Raw genomic sequence first — 19,687 nt, 5'->3', positions numbered from 1 at the left:
TTGACGATGCACAAACACCTCTGCTTACAGAGTAGGAATTGGTCTGAATATGGTAACGGCTGGCTGCGGTTAAGTTGTGGACGGATGTCAAATGAAAGCACGAGGCATTTATATCGTTTTGAGGTGTACGGCTGACTAGAATCTCATTTTTGTTAACTGGATTTTTTGACAATTTGTTTCTTGGATATTGCCAAAATCATCTCTGATCTGAAATGTCAATTATACTTTCTGACTGTGAGGTTATTCTCACAGAGTCCGACAAGAAGGCTTTGGCATTGAACGGCAGCGATGTCAACGTCCTCAACATTCCGAAAGACTGGCCCGAATTGTCGGACGGACATTCATAATTCCGTTTCTGGATGTCCTCTGCTGAGAAAGAGCAATATTTGGATTGTGTGGCAACTGAGCAATCCATTTTTGATGATCGGTAAAGTCAGAGGCACTTGGGCTCAATCGGATATACGAGCAGCTACCACCGTTCGACCCTAAGGCGCGCTGGACTTTCAGAGAAGAGCGCCGGGTTATGAGGAAGGTCAATAGCGAAGTCCTAATCCTCGATTTCCTTTTCACCTCGATTAGTATCATCCACTTAGCTGTGAATCCAACATTAATTATGTTTTTTATGATTTCTGATGCATCTCAACCCAAAGTTTCTCCAACAATCTCCTCGTCAATAGTATCCATATTTCCTTACTTCGTAGGTGGGGCTTTCTCATCCTTGCTCTCATATAAGCTTGATCCTCGCCGTCTTGCTAGCACTTCTTTGCTTATCATAGGATTTGGATCTACTGCTCAGTACTGGAATATAAATATGCCTGGGTCGTACGTGACTCAGGCGATTATTGCACATACACGCTCAGCTGCTTTACCTTGCTTATCCAGTAACAGCACCAAATTTTATACTGATCAAGACTATATATTACAGGCATCCATAGTCTTTCCAATAAGTGCATTGTTTGACATTGCGTTTACTCTTGCTGCTTTTGGAGTGATTATGATGGGCGAAGCTGGAGTCCCGGCACGATGGCGTCGCGCTTGGCTGTTGTACGGTCTCTTGTCCTGTATTGTAGCGATTTCATTTCGTTATCTTATGCCACCTTCGCCTCTGAAAGTGTCTTCCTATAAAGTTCTTGAGAAGTGGTTCACCCCACGGGAGCTAACAATTATTGTTAATCGCGTGTTACAAGACAACCCGTTCTATGACAATTCGCAGAAACGGCTGAAAAAGCCGAAAATCAGAAAGACACTGAGGATCATGTTTTTCAGTTTTTCCGGCGTAATGCTTTTTTTGACGGGAATAGTCTTGGGGTTTACTTCGATCTTCTTGAGTGTTGCTGTCAGGGAATATATAGAGAGGCAAGATCGGTTGGCTGAGGAATCATCTTTAGATCCTAGTCAGGACTTGACCAGGTCGTATTAGTTAGATAGGTATAACATAACAGGAAGCTGTGATGACGAAATAAATTGTCGGTGGAGAATTCAGGTATGTGTATATTGACTGTAACGATTTTAATGGCATTTGAATTTATTGTTGAGCTATAACAATGATCATTCCAATGATTTATTAAAGTTAGTAGTGCCATGGATGGGTTAATATTTCTCGCCTCGTAGCCATACACAAGAGAGACTTGCAATGTTAAGATCTGCAGAGAGCTTGGAATCGCTTTGAGGGACCAGTCTCGCTTGTCAGAAAAACAGAGGTTGGAAAAGTATGCAATACGAAAGGCTGAAGAGCGCAAGGACTCAGAGAATCAGGGTATGGGTAATTAAAGTTAATTAATCTATGGCGTTCAGCATTTCTGATTAATAATAAAAAATAATAGTAATTTCATTGGCAATATTCGTGTAATTTGTGGATAAATCAAACTGAATCTTATTGATCTCGAGAATTTCAAATTTATTGTTTATCTTTCAATTATGACTTGTCTTCACCTACTTCTGGGAGGATAGTACTAGAGATCAAATTTGAGTACGATAGAGTGCTGAGAGTGCTTTTGTTAGCTCAATTAAGTTTCGATAACCATAACACTCTAAAATAAAGTTTTCTCAATCTGTTTGCTACAACCTGCTATCTTACTATCCAGGTCTCCAGAACCATCAAGCAATCCAGTAGGAGGTTCCGCAGACGGGAGAAGGTGACGACCGTTTCTTCTACGTTCTCATCTGTCAGCTTATTCTACTAAACATCCGGGTGATAATGATAATACGCTAATGAATGCAAACATCTTGGCTACCAATCAACTAGGATTAGTCTGTCTCCCTTAGGAATCTATATTTCCTGGGACACTCACATTTTGCTTCAACGCACGTAATATTGCTCTGCAGTTCCAAAGAAATGCCGTCGATCAGAGGTTTAAATCGCTGGATGCCCAAGAAGTTTGAAACTAATGTTTGTTCCTGAAATTCCCGTTCAATACATCCGCCAATCTCTAGCTTGATTGGTTCCTATTGGGGAAACATTAGATTCCATAGAATCAATCACGCTGCGGTTGCAAGAAAAGCGAATTTCAAGAAAATTGTCACTATGAGCCCAGACCGTATTCTCGAGATAGAGAAAAAAATTTGAAGACCTCAGTAAATCAGGACTATCCAGCGGAATAGTGTGTATTGTCATAGGTTTCGAATCAGGAAATGTAATAATTCCAACTATGCATCCTAAATTTTTGTCAATAGATTGACAATAAAACATCTATAAAAAACAAAAAATGAACTATTTCAAAGTCTACAATTCTACGATAAGTAAAAAATCTCTTCACAATTATTATTAAATAACTCTATGAATCCCAACTACCACAGCCACCATAAATTTTTTTATGCATGGAAGTGCGAGTTTATTTACTGCGCATTTGTTCCCTGATACGTGACCAAGGTCTCTTGACCAGGGATAGGACTCTGAGTTTCATAGTCATAGCTCTTGGTAGTGTTATAATCCCACCAGAAGCTGAGATACTGGGGATAGCTCTCGTTGTAGTTGCAGGTCTCTATAAAATCGGGAAGATTACTAAAAACCTGCTGAGTGAAATTGGCAAGTCCGCACGAGAATCCAGGGCCATTTTGGCAGCCGGGGAAAGGAACGACGGCTTCATTGAGAATAAGACGCACATAAGTATCGGCAGTGGAAATAGCAGTGGCATTGCAGCTCAAACGCTCGATAGTAATATGACCACCCATGGGAACAATATTTGCAGAATTGTATGGGTTGGGGAAGGGAATAGAATCGAGAGGCAAGTCAGCGTCGACTTTAGGGATTCCAAGAGCAGCGAGAACAGGCGCAATATTGGTGTCGTGGCAGCTATTGAAAATATTAGTGACAGCAACAACAGGGTATGAAAACAACTCACAAATTCCAGAGCATAGGGCCAGCGGTCTCAGGACCTTGATTGAGAGCTGTCAAAGTGGCATTAACAAACACGGAACCAACAGCTCTCATGTTTTTGTTACCAGGGCCAACGCAGTAATAATAACCAAGATCCTGCATATAACCAAAGGCGACCCACTCATCATAATTGAAAACCTCAACCCAGTCAGAATATCCGCGGATGGAGACCTCGAAAGCAGCCATCTGCATGAGATAGTAAACATCAGGAGCAGTTAGATTAAGGCCAGGCACTAAAGCATTAAGGCGCTTAGCAGCAACATTGAACTGGGGTTGATACGGAGTCAAGCTTTCACAAATCGAGAGACTGGTGTCATTTAAACAGGTGGGAGTCAAGCTATTACCACCCAGGTACGAAAACTCGGGAATAATGTTCATAGCAACGACATCGGTATAATTCCAGCCAAAGAAACCCTCACCTGCCAGTATTAAAACTCATGAACTAATAATCAAGCTGTCAGATTTACTTACCAAACTTACGAGCCGTCTGAACGATACGTTCATAACCGCTGGAGAACATGGGGATCGTCTGGTTCTGAAGAGTAGAATTCCACAAGTGGCCATAGCGGACGCCATACTCAGCACCGTGTTTGTAAGAGGTGAGAAGACCAGCGTAAGGGCCATTATAGGACTCAAGAGCCAAATAATTATCATCAGGAACCATGTATTTCCAAGTATTCAAGAATTCAAGCTCATTAGTCCATTGCGATGGTTTTGAAGCATAAAATTTGTCGAGGACAGCCACAAAGTTGGCTGAAGTGCTTGAGTCCGGAAACCGCTCACCATGGCGTCTCAGCATAATGACCTGGTCAACCGCGCAGGCATCTGGAGGATCGCGGCCAATTCCATACGACTCACGGTTGGAGTAAGGACCACTGGCTCCGGTATGCTTCAAAAGCGAGTATCCTATCACTGGTTAGAAAAATGTCTTATTGACCTCTCAAATTCTAGAGGCTCGTGAAAAGATATACCATCAGAAAATGATTGATCGTAGAGAGTTGCAAAGGGATAACGCGCTTGGCTGCCGGGTCTATTGGAAGGAGAAGCGGCAACAAGTGAAGCCGAGCTTGCTAATAGACCAAGAAAAATTGATAAAACAGGGGCCATTTACTCTTTGAGGTCAAAATCGTCGAATCTGCTTAGTTCGCTGCGAATGATGAAATCTAATAATTCCTTGACAGCCCCATGGAATCTTGGTCCGCTTTTAAAGTCTTTCAAATCCATTGCGACCGAATGATTGGAATGCTAATTTTGGCTGGAGAATACAAATCAATAAGCACCAAATCGGGAAGTCGAGCAGCAGCAGCAGCCGCTTGGATTTGTGAATTACATAAGTTTGCTCGACTGAAAACGCCATTAGCACCACGCAAACTGAAGAAGAAGCTGATGGAACAAACGATGGAGATATCTACTGCAAATTAATATATCGAGGACCCTCTATGGATGTTGTCTGAACAAGAGTCCCCAACTTGGAACTCGATTCAACTTCAGGGGACCGCGATCCGATATATAATTTAACGTATTTCATAGTGGAAATTTGAAGTTTGAGCAGTGCACATGGTCAGTCGAGATCGCGTTTCACAAGCTCAGCAGGTCGAAGAGTTTCTTAGACGACCATTAGATCGCATATCGAGATCGATCCAAACTAGTCGTTTTTGCCCTGTTTTCTGCTTTAGGGGCATTTGAACGAATTTAGGCAAGCACAGGCGTCAAGCCCCTGACGGACGATGAGATGATCTAGGTTATAACGTAGACTAAAATCAAGGTAGACTTTGGGCGGTCGAGAAAGCCATCACTCCAGTCAGCGCTTTGGCAAACGGATAATCATTCAGAGCTGGTAAACTGGGCTGCCTGGTTACAATGATAACGCAGAAGTATTTGATTGATTATGTCACAAGTTTTATCATCAAAGCTATTTGTTTTACCGAAGATGAAATATGGACACAATCTGTGTGGAGAGTAGTTAAGCGCCGATGCGCTAAACGAGTAGCTGCAGGATTACCTATTCTGGCACGCTTCGGGACTTCCGATCCAAAATCAGATATCAGATAGGCAAAACTCCTGATAACCCAAAACGGTATACAATTCGGGAATTAATCCGGACTTGGTTAAATGCATACTTGCTTTAGCCTTGTGTAAGTGACAGCACGATGCATTTTTTTTTTGCTTTTGGGCGTACGGCTGACTTTGATCGTACGGCTGAATTTTGATATCATTTTTAATTTCTATTTCATTTTGATAAGTGTTTAGATTCAATTTTGACAGAAATCATCTGCAATGATCAATGTCGGTTATACTCAAGTTGGTGAGGTTATTCCCAAACATTCCGACTAAAGGGGCTGGAATGGAAAGATGCAGAATCGATCAATATCTCGAGGAACTGACCTAACTATCTAGAAGGCGCTACAATTCTGTTACTGCATTGCAGCTACTGGGAAGAAACAATATTTGGAATGTGTGATAGCTCGGTTGTCCATTTCGAAGATTTGGTTATCTCACGCTTTTGGGCATACCTCTTATTAGGTTGCAGAGTCAATGGCGTGCTCTAATACAATACTTTCTATAACACTTTACCGAAATGATTTATATAAAAGAAAGTAAAGATACTGGAATACTTTCTAATCTTAGTCTATAATTTTTTTCTAGTTATCCCTAGTAGCCGGATAAATCCGATTTATTTATTGTAGAAGCGGCCTACTTGGTGCGGCGTCCTCTGCAACCGCTCTTGCGATATTTTAGTTCGGTTTAGTTGTTGACCGGAATCTCTTCGTGCTCCGATCTATCGGTTCACCGCAACCATTCACATTATATAATAATTAGAGACTTTACATATAATTGTTAAAGTGTCCAACTGGATAAATATTACTAAACTAATTTGACAAAATCACTTTATCTTACAAATTTCACGATGAAGTTGCAAGTACTGGTGCTATTTGCTGTTTTGTCATGCATAGTCAGAGCGTTAGATATCGACGTGATCAATTACAACAATGAAACTATCGATATAGTATATAACAATGTTGAATTCGACTGTGACGATGGTCTGTTTGGGTTCCCAATAATGAGATCTGGCAACTCGATCAGATTGCAGGTCGTGGAACACAGTCCTGATTCGATCACAAGTAAGATTAACGCATACAAAGAATTTGCAAGATTATTTAATGAGAACGATATGTCCAAAATGCTAGCGGACAATTACATTTTGTGGGAGGGTGCTTTGAGAGCTGATGGCATCAGTCGTGCTAGACTACCAGAGATTGACAATGGAAACTGCACAGAAGCAGTGAAGAATTGGATTAGCGGTGGAGGACACGAATCGGGAATTAAAAATATGCTTCGAGATAAGTCAGATAATGTTGCCGAGTCTGAGAGTAACAGATCTAGAGGATTTCGAAGCAACCGCCATAGTGCTCATGGAGCACCATCGGATGACTATATTAAAATCGAAGGGTTTTTGAACAACAGCTATCACACAAAGTATTGGTACGGCACCAATAGTGGATATATTTGGGATCAAGGTTGTCGAGCTATAGTAGCGCAATGTAATGGTAGATTACGGTCAACATATGAATATGGCAAGGAAGTTTTAATAAAAGCTGTGCCGATGGTCGCTGTCCTTCTTTCTCTCTATCCGATGCATAAATACTAACAATTTGATCGTAAGTCTACTCAATTGACAAATACGAATTGATTGAAGACTGAATTCTTTCAGAAGAAGAGAGGCTGGAAAAGTATGAGATACGAAAGGCTGGACAGCACAAGGACTCAGGGGAATGAGATAAGATTAGAGAATCAGGGTGTGGGTAATTAAGGTTAACTATTCCATGAGGGTCAAGATGCAAATGGACTAAACGATGTAAAAATAACTAAACACAATTGGTCAGAGTGGACGTGGAGTCAAATATTAGTGTTCTCAAGAATCCGACTTGGCCAGCTGGGGAAGATTTTTGTCATGGGCACCAGGAGAGCATCAGAAGACAAATCGCACAAACTAGGAGAAGTGGACATTACTTCTGCGGCGCGCCAGCTGAGCCACCACAGACTGTGCAGGCGCAGCTGCGGGCACCTGGCAGTGCAGACTGCGGCTGGCAAGCGGCGCCGGCAATTCAGGGCAGTCTATTTCTGGTCGCGCGGTTGGGAAGTTTAAAGGCAGGCAGTGCAAAGAAAGACTGTGCCATACTCAAACTACACTCAGCTGCTTGTTCGAATATAAAACAGACTCGGGGTCCTTTGCATATCAGACCTTCTTCTCTTCAGGTCAACAGTTTCTCAGTTCTTAAATCAATCAATTGCATTTAGATTTTTACTTTACCAATCTTCTCTCAATACTTACTACCACTACTACCGACACCAACATCAACACCAATACCAACACTATTATAATGGCCGCCGGACGCAATTGCTTCATCATTACATTGCCGTTCCTCTTCACCGTCGCTATTTTTGTGCTCTCGGTCTTTGTTCTCATCTCTTCCACTTTCAAGGACTCCGTTGCTGGAAAGCTGTTCCTGCTTCGTCTAGACATTTCCGAGCTCTCTGTCACAATCGACGGTAACACCGTCACCAAGGGAGACGTCTCTACACTCCCAGACTTTTACCAAGTCGGCCTCTGGACTTACTGTCAGGGTTCCAGAATCGAATATGACAGCGCCAGCGAAAGTACAACCGGATATTCCTACAGCATCACTAACTGCTCTAACTCCCATGGCCTATTCTACTTCAATCCAATCGCAGTTCTTGAAGATGCCATTGGAATGGGTAAAATCGAAAACTATCCGTCCAGCATCGACACTGCGCTCAAGAGTATCAAGTTTCTGTCCTATGCTATGGCGATTCTGTTCTGTCTCAGTGCCATATTTGCCATTTTCCAAGTCGGCGCCGGTCTGTTTTCTTTCCACTCTCGGGGAGGTTCTCTCTGCGCCTTGATCTTTGCGATGATCAACTCTGTATGTGCTGTTGCCGGCATTGCTATTGCTACTGCAATATTCTATGGAGAGTCAAAGGCACTCACTAACGACACTCTCAACACGTCGGCCGAGTTTGGCAAGATTGCGATTGGGCTAGGCTGGGGTGCAGCAGCTTCAGCACTACTGGCTAGCACTTGTTGGCTCTTTTCGATCTGTGTCGGCTCAACTCGTTCATCTGTTTCAGAAAAAGTTGTCTACCGGGTCGAAAATCCGGTTGTTTCCCACTAGGGTTTCTAAGCTCTATCTTATATCTTCCACCACAATTTGTATTTTTAGACTGCATTTAGGCGTTCAGCATTTTTGATTAATAATAATAATAATTTCATTGGAATTTTTAGAGTAATCTTTAGGATTTCTGTAAGTTCAAAGTTGATGCGATTGGAAAATGATTGCCATTGAATTATTGTAGAATGAGCGGTGCTTGTATACTAAAATACTCTGGACATGTCATAATTAAAGATTACTTGAATTCCTCATACATACTATATGTTGTTCTGTTACAAAGTTGGGAAGGTATGAGTTTACGACTTCATTCGGAGATCTCTAGAGTCGATGAGCCCAAATCTTGTTCTGATTTTCTCATAATCTGTGTCAACTTCATAGCACGAATCGCTTTTGTTTTCTGCAGTTTTATTATGAAATGATTTCATTTCCATTTTTGCCGGGTATATTGTAATTTTGAAGGCCATTGGGATGCATATATGACGGAAGGGCACTTAGAGCGTGAGTTACCGCTTTATTTTTTGCTATAGTAATTCCTCTAGATCCAGATTCTAATTAAATACCATATATCTTGGAAGATTAAAATAGCAAGATAGCATAAATATGAACTTAGTATCAACCTATCTTTAAGATGTCGGATCACAGATCCGGTAACAGAGCAGATGTAAACATCCAAGTGGTGGCATGATCAAGAACTTGATTCGCAATATGGTAGAAAATGCAAAAATCAACCAGAAACAAATTTCCAAGTGTTGTATCAAAGGTTAATCGGAATATTGTGCCTCCCCGCTTGAGATAGGATCTATCTTGACAAAACTTGCACATTTGCGCCAGCGCCTCTTCTCTTATTCCTTGGATTTAGATTAAGGGAAATCATCAAATCTGAGTAATGTACAATGCCAGAGCTTTCGCAATACCGCAAATTCAAGTCGTAATAAAAAAAATTCAGGAATATGAAATGCAATTTTAATATTTCTCTCGAACCCGTTTGATTTAGTAGGAATAAATTAGCCAAACGGTACTTGATGCTACAGCCTTCCTCAATAACAGGTTTTAAGCGCGTCAAAATCTATATTGGAAATTTTGAATCTAAGCCTCTAATGTTTTCTTGTACTTCCCAACTTTGAAATAAAAGCAGTACTGTAAAACTAGTATGATGTTTGCGAGAAAAGAGATCCTTTCACAGCTCACTGCTGGGAGCGAGACTTCGTAGTCCAAAGCTTCCATTGATACATACTCAGCAGTTACACATAAAGTAAACAAATTCAGTTGTTCTGATTCTTTTAAAATACCGTACATTCCAGGTCCCCAGTAGAAGCAGAAGATACAATATTTCAAGCACAGTGTATTTGTGTGGATTGTTTGCGTTATGCTTCCCATTCGAAATGGGCTGCTACCCTAGAGAAGAAGCAACAGAATGATGAAGAAATCATCACAAGGGTTGAAACTTATGCGTTATCCGATTCATGATGCACTCTTCAATCCATTTTCTAGGCCGCGATGTTACTACCTCGAAGCAGAAAATAACTGCATACCCGGCTAGCTGAATCAAACTCATCTTCAGAAGCAAACCAGCAAGTCCAGCAAGCTTCCTAGCCCGTTCAGTATAGCTCAGCTCAGGACATACACATTTTCTCTTGGAACATGCATTACCGTTGTCTAAATTCAAAGACATACCGTTGCCTAATGGTTGAAATTGCCGGACACCCAAAAAGTTGGAACTGACGTTTGTATGAAGGGTCTCGATGCTGGCACCTGGAGAAATTCCAGACTCATCAATTTCTATTGGCAAAATATCAGATTCGATAAAATTGATCACACTATCGTTGCAAGAAAAATGGATCTCTAGAGAATTATCACTTCGTGCCCAGAGATTATTCTCCAAGTTGATACCACAGCAGGACGACTGTTGACGAACAGGTCTATCCAGAGGAATGGCGTGTATTGTCAAAGGTTTCGAGTCAGAAAATGTAACTGTTCTAATAATGCATCCTAAACCATTGTCAATAAATCAACTCGACTAACTTTAATTTAGCAAAATTGATAAATCCTACCTTCATGACCCATACATGCATCAGAGGCGTCAGGAAAATCGTCAGTAAGCTCAAGCGGTTCAAACAAGTTGAAGAACGCCCAAGTAGTAGTAATCGACGGCGGAGTATGTTGAACTAATTTTACTACTCGCTGGCCCTGTAGCGTAGATATATCATGATCATATCCTCCAAGGAGGGATGGAATCAAGGTCGGGTTGACATATATATGTGCCACCAGACCTATGACTAAAGGCAGGCCAAACGTGTATAAGGAGGGTTTGAGGGTAATTCGCATGATTTTTATATAAGTATATGTCCTCAGAAAATCAAGTTGGGCGACCTGTCAATAATTTAAATATTCAAACAAGCTCTGGAGCTCTGGTGAGAGAGCAGTGATACGACCCATACTTTAACATGACTGCACTAGATTCTGGGACCTAGATGTACGCTATTCCATATTGGACCAACAACTCTTACGATAGGCATATACAAGCAACTACAATCTTCGCTGTTAAGTAATGATCCAAAAATGCAATTTCTATTATTAATGATAATCACAAACGTTGATCTCAAAGATTTTGACAATGCAACCAACATCTGCAGATAGAACTCACGTTCAAGCTTCGCCACTAAATATAGAACAGTTTGCTAATAAATCATATTCTCTGAATATCGTCTGGATTTTTCTTAGATCACTTTTTTCTTATCCAGTACCGCCATCAATGCACTGATGTACGTATTTATAGTTTGCAAATTTAAACCTCAATGCAGTACTATGTAATGAAAATCGCATATATGAGCAAGTCAGCCCACCACACCAACCCACATCAAGCGTTAGTTCGAGATGGAGACCAATATACTAAATTACTAATAGACATTCCAAAATATATGAACAAAATCAAGACCCTTCAATTTTCTCGATATTCCTCTGCATCTTACGATCCGGATCCCCCCCACTAGTGCCAAGAGAATCATTAGTTGTTTCCACGGAGGGAAGAAGAAAGGGAGGATTTTTTTTATTCTTCCATTCAAAAAAAAATATCACTGGAATTATAAAAAGAAATGGAATAAGAGTAACCATCAGAGAATACTTAGAAAACATCCAAGCAAATGAAAACAAAAGTTCAGCCAACTCCCAAGAAAGTTCAGTATAACTCAAGTCGGGACATACACATTTCTTTTCAGAGCATGTAATATTGCTCTCTAAGTTTAGAGAGATATGATTGCCCAGCGATCTGAATTGCCGGAGACCCAAGAAGTTAGAACTGACATTTGTCTGAAGGATCTCGACGTTGGTTTCTGAAGAAAATCCCGGTTGATCAACTTCTATTGGCAAAATATCATATTCCATAAAATTGGTCACACTATCATTGCAAGAAAAGTGGATTGCTAGAGAGTTTTCACTCAGAGCCCAGAGCTTATTCTCGAGATAGATTTCAAAACTTGATGACCTCAGTAAGTCAGGACTATCCAGAGGAATGGCGTGTATTGTCAAAGGTTTCGAGTCAGAAAATGTAACTGTTCTAATAATGCATCCTAAACCATTGTCAATAAATTAACTTGACTAACTTTAATTTAGTAAAATTGATAAATCCTACCTTCATGACCCTTACATGCATCAAAGTCGTCAAGAAAATTGTAAGGAAAATAGTCGGGAAAATCGTCAGTGATCTCAAGCGGTTCAAATAAGTTGAAGAACGCCCAAGTAGTAGTAATCGACGGCGGAGTATGTTGAACTAATTTTACTACTCGCTGTCCTTGTAGAGTCGATATATCAAGTTCATCCTGTCCGCGCCCCGATGGAATTAAAGTCGAGTTGAAAAATGCAAGTGCAACGGGTAGTCCGGCTGGTAATCCAGCTAGAAGTGAAACAAGTGACCTGGTGAATGAGCCAAGCAACATAGCTTTTAGGTGGTTCTATCTCCTGACATAAGCAAGTCACACAACTTGTTTGTAGTTTTTTTCCGAGTATTAGAACTGCTTCTGGATAGAAGCAATGCGACCGATAGAAAGTATCATGATTCCACAAGCAACTGGGAGCAAGACGTACGCTATTCTGTTTTGGATCAATAGCTTTGACCATTGGCTTTGGCTCGCATACACGATATTTGTTATTCAAGTATGAGTTTAACCCCAAATTCTTATTACTAATGATCAAAAACACCACTAACTTCTAAGCATACTAAACATAATATTAATAGTACGAATTTTACATAATATGCACTTTTGGACTGCGTTTCACTAGAGCCGGATAACAGGTTATCAGTCCATTCTCACCAAACGGTCCAACCTTTATCAGTCAATAGCTCTGATCTTGTTTCTGAATGATTTAATGTATGGAAGTTTGAGAGAAAAAATTTACTAAAAAAGTGGCATAAAACAGAAATTAACATGGTAAGGAACGAGTTATATACGATAGAGAAATAACAGGCTACTCACCCTGAGAAAGCTGGTCAAGTCCCGAGTCGGAGCCAAGGCCAGTAAAGTATTGTAGAGAGTGTGTACAGCGGAAGTTTCCAGGCAGGAATGAAAAGAGAGACAGTGCGATAGGCATTAGAGTTTAAATAACGGTGAAATATAGGTTGAAATAGATAGAGTTATAAAAACCAGGCGGAAACAAAGATGAACAAAAACAAGCTGAGATTACACGCTTAGATCAAGTAAATGTCTAACGTTGTTAGCACAAACCGCTCTGATTACAGGTAAGAATTTGGTTCGAACCTGGTAAAGGCTGATGAGGAAGACGAATTGGCTTTGAATGATTGCGCGAGAGATTAATATTCGTGTCAGCAGTATATTTACTAAACAAATATTTTTGTCAATCTCTTGATTTTAATTAGTTGAGGATTTGTGCTGAGGTAGAAACATTTATAATCTGAAATGTCGATCATTCTTCCTCACTGTGAGGTCATTCTCACGGAGTCCGACAAGGAGGCATTGAATGGAGAAGATGTCAATATCTTGAATATTCCAAAGGACTGGCCCGAACTGTCTAGCGGGCCTTCCAAATTTCGTTTCTGGATGTCAGCTGCTAGGAAGGAGCATTATTTGGATTGTGTGGCCACTCAACAGTCTATTTTCGATGATCCCATAAAGGCAGACGCACTTGGGCTGAACTCATTGTACGAACAGATACCCTCGTTCGATCCTAAGGCACGCTGGACATTGAGAGAAGAGCGCCGGGTTCAACGGAAGATCAATGTCCAAGTCTTGATTTTGCATGTTTTTCCTCTTTCTTCTTTGGTGCGAACTTTGCTGGATTACCAACCTCCATCATAGGATTTACGATTACTAAGAATTCTCCGTCGGAAAAGGCTGTGCTTGTCACCTTGATTGTAACAATATTATTGGTCTCCCTGGCCGTAATTCTTCCACGATATCTATCGCATGTGGCTAATCCTCGCCGTTTGGTTAGCACATGCCTCCTTGTTATAGGATTGGGATCCATAGCTCAATACTGGACTAGCAACATTTTCATGCTACTTCTAGCGGTGGCAATTTATGCGCTTGGATGCTATGCTAGTTATTTTTCCCATTGCTGTACGAAATCATTTTATACCTTTCAAGGGCATATGAAAATAGAAGATTGGGGTGCTCCAGAGTCTGCATTGGTTGATCTTATGTTCACTCTTGTTAGTTATAAAGTTATTAGTATCGGTCCTGCTGGAGATCCTACGATATGGCGTCGCATATGGGTTGTATACGGTCTCTCTTCGTGCATCCTTTCAATTTTATTTATTTATCTCATGCCACCTACGCCTCTAGAACTGTCCTCGTACAAAGTTCTGCGGAAATGGTTTACTTCGCGAGAGCTTACAATTATGGTTAATCGGATCGTTCGGGACAACCCGTTCTACGTCAATTCGCCGGAACGAAAGATACGACCGAAATCCAAATCCGTTATGAGAAACATGTTAGACTTACAACCCTCACTTTCTGAACTGGCAAAATTTGTTTCATTCATATCATCGATATACATTTGCGTAAGTTTGATGAATTAATTAACCGAAAATATCATTTGGCAAAGGAAGTGGCGATGAATTTATGAGTCTGCATGGCCAAGTTGCATTAGTCGATCAAGTTTACAGCAATACCTTTAAGAACATACAAGTGTGGTTGAGGTATGAACGCATGAACGCATGAATGTATCTACTTGGTTTGATCTTTACTGCTGATATAATTTTTGTTTTGGTTATGATAAATTTGATTTGATAATTAGTCTTTCAGTCCTTGTCCCAGAAATAAGCGAAAACCCTGGACTAGCATTGATTAAATATTCCGTAGAAATTCCGTCCAGTTCACGTTTCATCCTCCAGGGGAAATCGTAGCTATATTTATATTCCATCTTCTAGGGACAAAAACATCATTTGACCTTTTATCTTATCCTCAACTCTCTGTCTATCTACCATCTACTTACATACACTCTTAGCTAAATCGATTATTTCAAATCACTAACTACGTACTCCTGATCATGATAAATTGTCCATACCCTACATATTCACATATTTATTCAAACTAATGAAATCATTACAAGATTGGATCAATACCTCATTTCACCCTTCCCCAATCTATTCAGCGTTTGCGTATTTCACTCTCGAATTACAACATCTTGCAGCGCATAACTGCTGATCTGTGCCTCCAGATTTCGTATGTTGGTTACCGAGAACAGGATTGAGTCATGATCCTGTCCTCAAACCAGTATTAATGGTGCATGATTTACTGTTGACAATAACAGGCGCACCTTTTTATACCTAGTGGTACCCGAGGCAGCTATCCGAGGGAACAAAAAAGTCTACTGAATAATTCCAGTATTTAAACCGTAGCACTTCTCTATTGCATGTCGAGAAGTCGTACATTCCAATCATCTTTTCCATCTACTAGACTGATCATGTACATTCGCTCAGCCCATGCAGAGGCAGACCTCCGGCCACTTCGCCATATTATTCATGAAAATCCTCTTGGAATTTTGACAATCGGCATCCGATCTAGCCTATACCCATTCTTGCAATCCAGTCTCATCTCCTTCATTCTTGATGTCCAAGACCGATCTAGCGAGACCGAACTTGGATGCCTGCGTGGGCATCTCGCGCGAGCAAATCCGCAAAGCAAGGCAATCATCGACACTTTGACTGCGAGCCCTCAGTTAAACAATATCTTAGAAGACGAAGTCCTGGTCATATTTTCTGTCGCCGCCCACCATTACGTTACCCCCAAGTTCTACACCGAAACTAAGCCAACATCAGGCAAGGTTGTTCCTACTTGGAACTATGCTGCTGTCCAAGCATACGGAAAAGCTAGAGTCTACTTTGATTCCAAATCAGAACACACCTCGGCATTTCTCCAACAACAGATTAGCGATCTTAGCCACCATAATGAGACGACCACTATGGGTTACACAGGAGGGGATAAGCCGAGCGAGTGGAAAGCGTCAGATGCGCCAGAACGATATATTGAGATTATGAAAAAAAGCATCATCGGAATTGAGATTGAGATTAAAGGGCTGGAGGGGAAATTCAAGATGAGTCAGGAATTGAGCGAAGGAGAGAGAGAGGGCGTGGTCCGTGGATTCGAGCGCTTAGGTAATGAAGTTGGTCGAGCGGTATCACGATTGGTTGAGCTACGGGGTGATTTAAAATATCAAAAGTAGCTCAATGCTCTTACCTTTACACATAGTTTAGCATCCTAAGATACCGTACAACTTTAAGCTCATATAGACGAGATGTCGACAGCAGACCCTCAAACACAAATTATTTGATTCTTTAACTCTTATGTTTACTGATAAGACTTGTTATTATAATAGGTAAATAGCTAATTAACGTAGTATCGCTATATCAATAATGCTTGTTCGGTATAGGCTAGTTAGAATTGTTACAAAATCTGACATAGCTGAATCAAACAATTGAAAACAAATTGAATCAACCAGCAACTTGCCCAAACAAAAAAAACATATAATGGAGAGGTATATTATCATACATTTAAATCAAGTAAATTCAATTTGTTTCCCTCGAACCCTCTACTATCGTAGTATCGCGTGAAGCGGAGTCTGCTGATAAATCTTCCTTCAATATAGAATGTCGTTGGTCATACTTGTTTTTGCCATGGGGGAACACTGAGATAGAAACAACCATGCACCACACACGCAACAATATCTGCGGCCCTATTAAGTAATAAATTAATTTTTATAAAATTTCTTCCCTATACGAGTTCATGCAAAGAAACGAGATGCTCACCAGTGAATCCAATGCCAGCCGGGAAACCTGCTACCAACAAAAGCTCCAAAACATCTTGCTGGATTGAGACTCGCACCTCCGTATCCATATCTAGTAAATGCTGTTCCAAATGAGCAAATTCCCAGAGCCATTCCGACTAGGAAAGGGGCCAGTGATGGCCCAATCAATTGCCGCTGTCTTGGATCCAGTCCAACTCCAAATGCGAAGAATAGAAGTAAGGTACTCGTCATAAACTCGACGGCAAATGCATCGGCGACAGGAACAACATCAGTATAAAGCCAACATCCACCCACCTTGAATTCTCGTGAACCGTAGCTGGCTCGAGCCATCAAACCTGCCAAGGCGCCACCGGTGGTCTGCAACGCGACATACAGAACCATACGAGGAAAAGAGCAAAGCCGGGCGCAAAAGGTGGCAATGGTAATCGTAGGGTTCAAATGTGCTCCGGAGACTGGCCCAAAGACGAATGTAAAGAGAGCAAGCAGTACAAAATTGCTGAATCCGCCCACAACCGGACCAATGAAAGCTGCATTATTAAAGTTGCCGAATTGACCGTTTGGAGCGAGAGGTATAGTATCAGGCGACATGCCAATCCATATAGTGATATATATATACATAAAAGAGCCTTTGAAAAAAGCAAGGCGTTTGCCCTTTTATTAACATCATCGTCGTCATCCATGGCAGCAAGAACAATCGATAAGGAAGCTTTACTCACCCATTCCTTCAATAGCAGCAGCTTTCCAAAGGTCAACGCTTTGAAAAGGTCGAAGATCGAACTGTTCCGCGAGAGTCATCCCGGGGGCCGCGTCCGGAGCTCTCTGAAGAATGGAGGCATTGCAGGAGTTGTCGCGATCCACAATGAATGCTTGATTGCCTCCAATTCGGCCTGTGAAGGGCTCGGTCGAGGTATGATAGACATGACTCCCGGAAGTTAGAGTTGGAGGAGCACCAAGACGACTAGATGAGGGGTTGTCATGGTTCTTTTCCACATCTTGGGCGCTCGAAGGTTCGGCCATAAATGTGCGAGTCGAATGTTTCAACTGTTAGACAAGACGTCCCCGTAAAAATATATTGCCCCCTTCGGCGCTGGAGGGTGAAGGGAATAAAAGAGAGATCGTAGAATTCTAGATAGAATAACTAATTATATTAATATGATTTAAATAGCCTACTCTTCTCCCTACATTAACTTGGACTCGAAAATAACATTAAGTACACGATCTGTCCTGGGTCACGAAGTACATCCCTAGTAAAGTTAACGTAATGCTGATGTAACACGCACGTGCATTGACTCTATAAACTATCTACGGGCCAGGCACCAGTAAGTGGGGCTCCCATCGATGATATTTGACATCTCAAATATCACGTGCAAACTCTTACTAACCCATTACATAATGAATAGGTAATGACGGAGAACTTTGATGATGGATACTCACAGGATAGTGTACTCGGACACCTAGACCAAGAAATAAGCGACGAATGGTCGTTAACAAATGGAACCGTATCACAACTGATAATTCCAGAAGACCAAGTTGAGGAGTCAGAGGAAGAAGGACCGGGAGGTAGGTATGACTATGACGCACTCCTCCAAGGTCGGGTGGTTAATGAACCGCTATCGGACTGGCTATTTCTCGAAGGAGCAGCAGGGATCCCGAGAAAGATCAATACGAAACTTGCCATAGTGATGGTATGCATTGCTCCTCTGTCACCTATCCAACAGAACATAGGGAACAACCACTGGAACCGAGTAACATATCTCGGGAATTTTCGACGAGACAGGTTCAGGCAAATACAATCTACAGAGTTTCGAAGTACTGTGGACGACAAGGCGTTTTTTCATATCAGAATGAATTGATTTGTATACTTTCTCGATGCGGAACCCGACATTCACCAGGAAAAAATGGCAGTTAGCACTGGGACCTACTACTCGATGTAATGAGAGAGCACAAGCAGATAACTTAAGCGACGCGATGATCGAGAACAATAATACATCCATCGATCCACAACATCTTACGGAGACAGCAATCCGTCACGTGAAGGCTAAATTCCAAGAAGTGATAGAAAAGCCGAAAACAGAAGAAGTAATACGGAAATCAGACAACTTAAAATGCAGCACTATCAATACTTGAAAAAAAAAAAAATTTCAAAATGTGTTGCTGACAATCACCATGTCCGACAATCATTCAAACCAAAATATATCCGTAAAAGACATCACACAACATCAAAACCTAGAATGCAATAATTGGGAACAAACAGAACCAAAAAGCGAATCAATTCAAATATTTTTTTTCCAACACTCCAATATCGACGCAGCATTACCGGACAAAAAAAATATTTAAGAAAATGCATCCGGAAAACGTGACGCGCCGCTCAAAACGGCCCAACCTGGGAGAAAATATATTAGCTTTAGGAAGACGGCAAGAAATGGAAATAAAAAACAACAAGGAACCGATAGGCAGAAGAGGCCAAAAAAACAGAAAAAATAAAAAAAAAAATAAATAAGGAAACAAGAAAACCAGCCTCTAGTTGCGATTCTCCAATATAAGGTTGTAGAAAAATCCTCTGCAATCCGCAATCCGTTGTAGTAGTTAAGCGCCGCATAGGATTTCAAATGCGCAATCAAATCCAGCCACCGTAAAAACGAATTAGGGATTGATTGACTTAGGAAATATTAAACTTGATAAAGAAATATGAGAGGATGTTTTGATTACTTTTAGAAAGGGTGTTGAGGGTTTGAGGGTTTGAGGGTTTGAGGTATTGAGGCAATGAGGGTTTGAGGGTTTGAGGGTTTGAGGGTTTGAGGGTTTGAGGGTTTGAGGGTTTGAGGGTTTGAGGGTTTGAGGGTTTGAGGGTTTGAGGGTT

At 41.2% G+C, this 19,687-nt stretch overlaps 10 protein-coding genes across 10 annotated transcripts; 6 read left to right on the top strand and 4 right to left on the bottom strand.

Annotated features, from left to right (window-relative positions):
• Positions 1–613: 613 nt before the first annotated feature.
• Positions 614–1,420, top strand: V1516DRAFT_688196 (uncharacterized protein; the record flags this gene model as incomplete). Its single annotated transcript, XM_066923776.1, has 1 exon — positions 614–1,420. One exon carries the CDS (start codon positions 614–616, stop codon positions 1,418–1,420), a length of 807 nt encoding a protein of 268 aa, XP_066779432.1.
• Positions 1,421–2,835: 1,415 nt separating this feature from the next.
• V1516DRAFT_682766 (3-phytase B) lies at positions 2,836–4,483 on the bottom strand (the record flags this gene model as incomplete). The annotated part of the gene is made up of 4 exons (XM_066923471.1): positions 2,836–3,292; positions 3,342–3,795; positions 3,848–4,288; positions 4,348–4,483. 4 exons carry the CDS (start codon positions 4,481–4,483, stop codon positions 2,836–2,838), a joined length of 1,488 nt encoding a protein of 495 aa, XP_066779431.1.
• Positions 4,484–6,132: 1,649 nt separating this feature from the next.
• V1516DRAFT_313 (uncharacterized protein) lies at positions 6,133–7,418 on the top strand. The gene is made up of 3 exons (XM_066918888.1): positions 6,133–6,417; positions 6,520–7,035; positions 7,089–7,418. Exons 1-2 carry the CDS (start codon positions 6,285–6,287, stop codon positions 7,023–7,025), a joined length of 639 nt encoding a protein of 212 aa, XP_066779430.1. The 5' UTR covers positions 6,133–6,284; the 3' UTR covers positions 7,026–7,035; positions 7,089–7,418.
• Positions 7,419–7,754: 336 nt separating this feature from the next.
• On the top strand, positions 7,755–8,672 carry V1516DRAFT_667057 (actin cortical patch SUR7/pH-response regulator pali). The gene has a single exon (XM_066920785.1). It carries the CDS (start codon positions 7,759–7,761, stop codon positions 8,569–8,571), a length of 813 nt encoding a protein of 270 aa, XP_066779429.1. The 5' UTR covers positions 7,755–7,758; the 3' UTR covers positions 8,572–8,672.
• A 1,021-nt stretch (positions 8,673–9,693) lies between these two features.
• Positions 9,694–11,194, bottom strand: V1516DRAFT_65 (uncharacterized protein). The gene is made up of 2 exons (XM_066920240.1): positions 10,620–11,194; positions 9,694–10,557 (listed from the first exon to the last, which is right to left on the bottom strand). The coding sequence occupies exons 1-2, from the start codon at positions 10,891–10,893 to the stop codon at positions 9,998–10,000; spliced, it is 834 nt and encodes a 277-aa protein (XP_066779428.1). The 5' UTR covers positions 10,894–11,194; the 3' UTR covers positions 9,694–9,997.
• On the bottom strand, positions 11,115–12,542 carry V1516DRAFT_667053 (uncharacterized protein). Its single transcript, XM_066920784.1, has 2 exons — positions 12,197–12,542; positions 11,115–12,134 (listed from the first exon to the last, which is right to left on the bottom strand). Exons 1-2 carry the CDS (start codon positions 12,498–12,500, stop codon positions 11,497–11,499), a joined length of 942 nt encoding a protein of 313 aa, XP_066779427.1. The 5' UTR covers positions 12,501–12,542; the 3' UTR covers positions 11,115–11,496.
• Positions 12,543–13,478: 936 nt separating this feature from the next.
• V1516DRAFT_697675 (uncharacterized protein) lies at positions 13,479–14,694 on the top strand (the record flags this gene model as incomplete). Its single annotated transcript, XM_066924099.1, has 2 exons — positions 13,479–13,841; positions 13,895–14,694. The coding sequence occupies 2 exons, from the start codon at positions 13,479–13,481 to the stop codon at positions 14,597–14,599; spliced, it is 1,068 nt and encodes a 355-aa protein (XP_066779426.1). The 3' UTR covers positions 14,600–14,694.
• A 792-nt stretch (positions 14,695–15,486) lies between these two features.
• On the top strand, positions 15,487–16,245 carry V1516DRAFT_617534 (transcriptional regulator; the record flags this gene model as incomplete). The annotated part of the gene is made up of 1 exon (XM_066919369.1): positions 15,487–16,245. One exon carries the CDS (start codon positions 15,487–15,489, stop codon positions 16,243–16,245), a length of 759 nt encoding a protein of 252 aa, XP_066779425.1.
• Positions 16,246–16,368: 123 nt separating this feature from the next.
• V1516DRAFT_667040 (aquaporin-like protein) lies at positions 16,369–18,027 on the bottom strand. Its single transcript, XM_066920783.1, has 3 exons — positions 17,544–18,027; positions 16,829–17,453; positions 16,369–16,755 (listed from the first exon to the last, which is right to left on the bottom strand). The coding sequence occupies exons 1-3, from the start codon at positions 17,842–17,844 to the stop codon at positions 16,680–16,682; spliced, it is 1,002 nt and encodes a 333-aa protein (XP_066779424.1). The 5' UTR covers positions 17,845–18,027; the 3' UTR covers positions 16,369–16,679.
• A 203-nt stretch (positions 18,028–18,230) lies between these two features.
• On the top strand, positions 18,231–18,512 carry V1516DRAFT_661319 (uncharacterized protein; the record flags this gene model as incomplete). The annotated part of the gene is made up of 1 exon (XM_066920360.1): positions 18,231–18,512. A coding segment is annotated over one exon (282 nt), but the record flags the coding sequence as incomplete, so codon positions are not given.
• Positions 18,513–19,687: the final 1,175 nt, after the last annotated feature.

This window comes from Lipomyces oligophaga (assembly GCF_038497815.1).
Source record: "Lipomyces oligophaga strain CBS 7107 unplaced genomic scaffold V1516scaffold_1, whole genome shotgun sequence".
NCBI lineage: Eukaryota > Fungi > Ascomycota > Lipomycetes > Lipomycetales > Lipomycetaceae > Lipomyces > [Lipomyces] oligophaga.
Note: the sequence above shows the minus strand (reverse complement) of the source record. Positions and strands in the feature narration are given on the sequence as shown.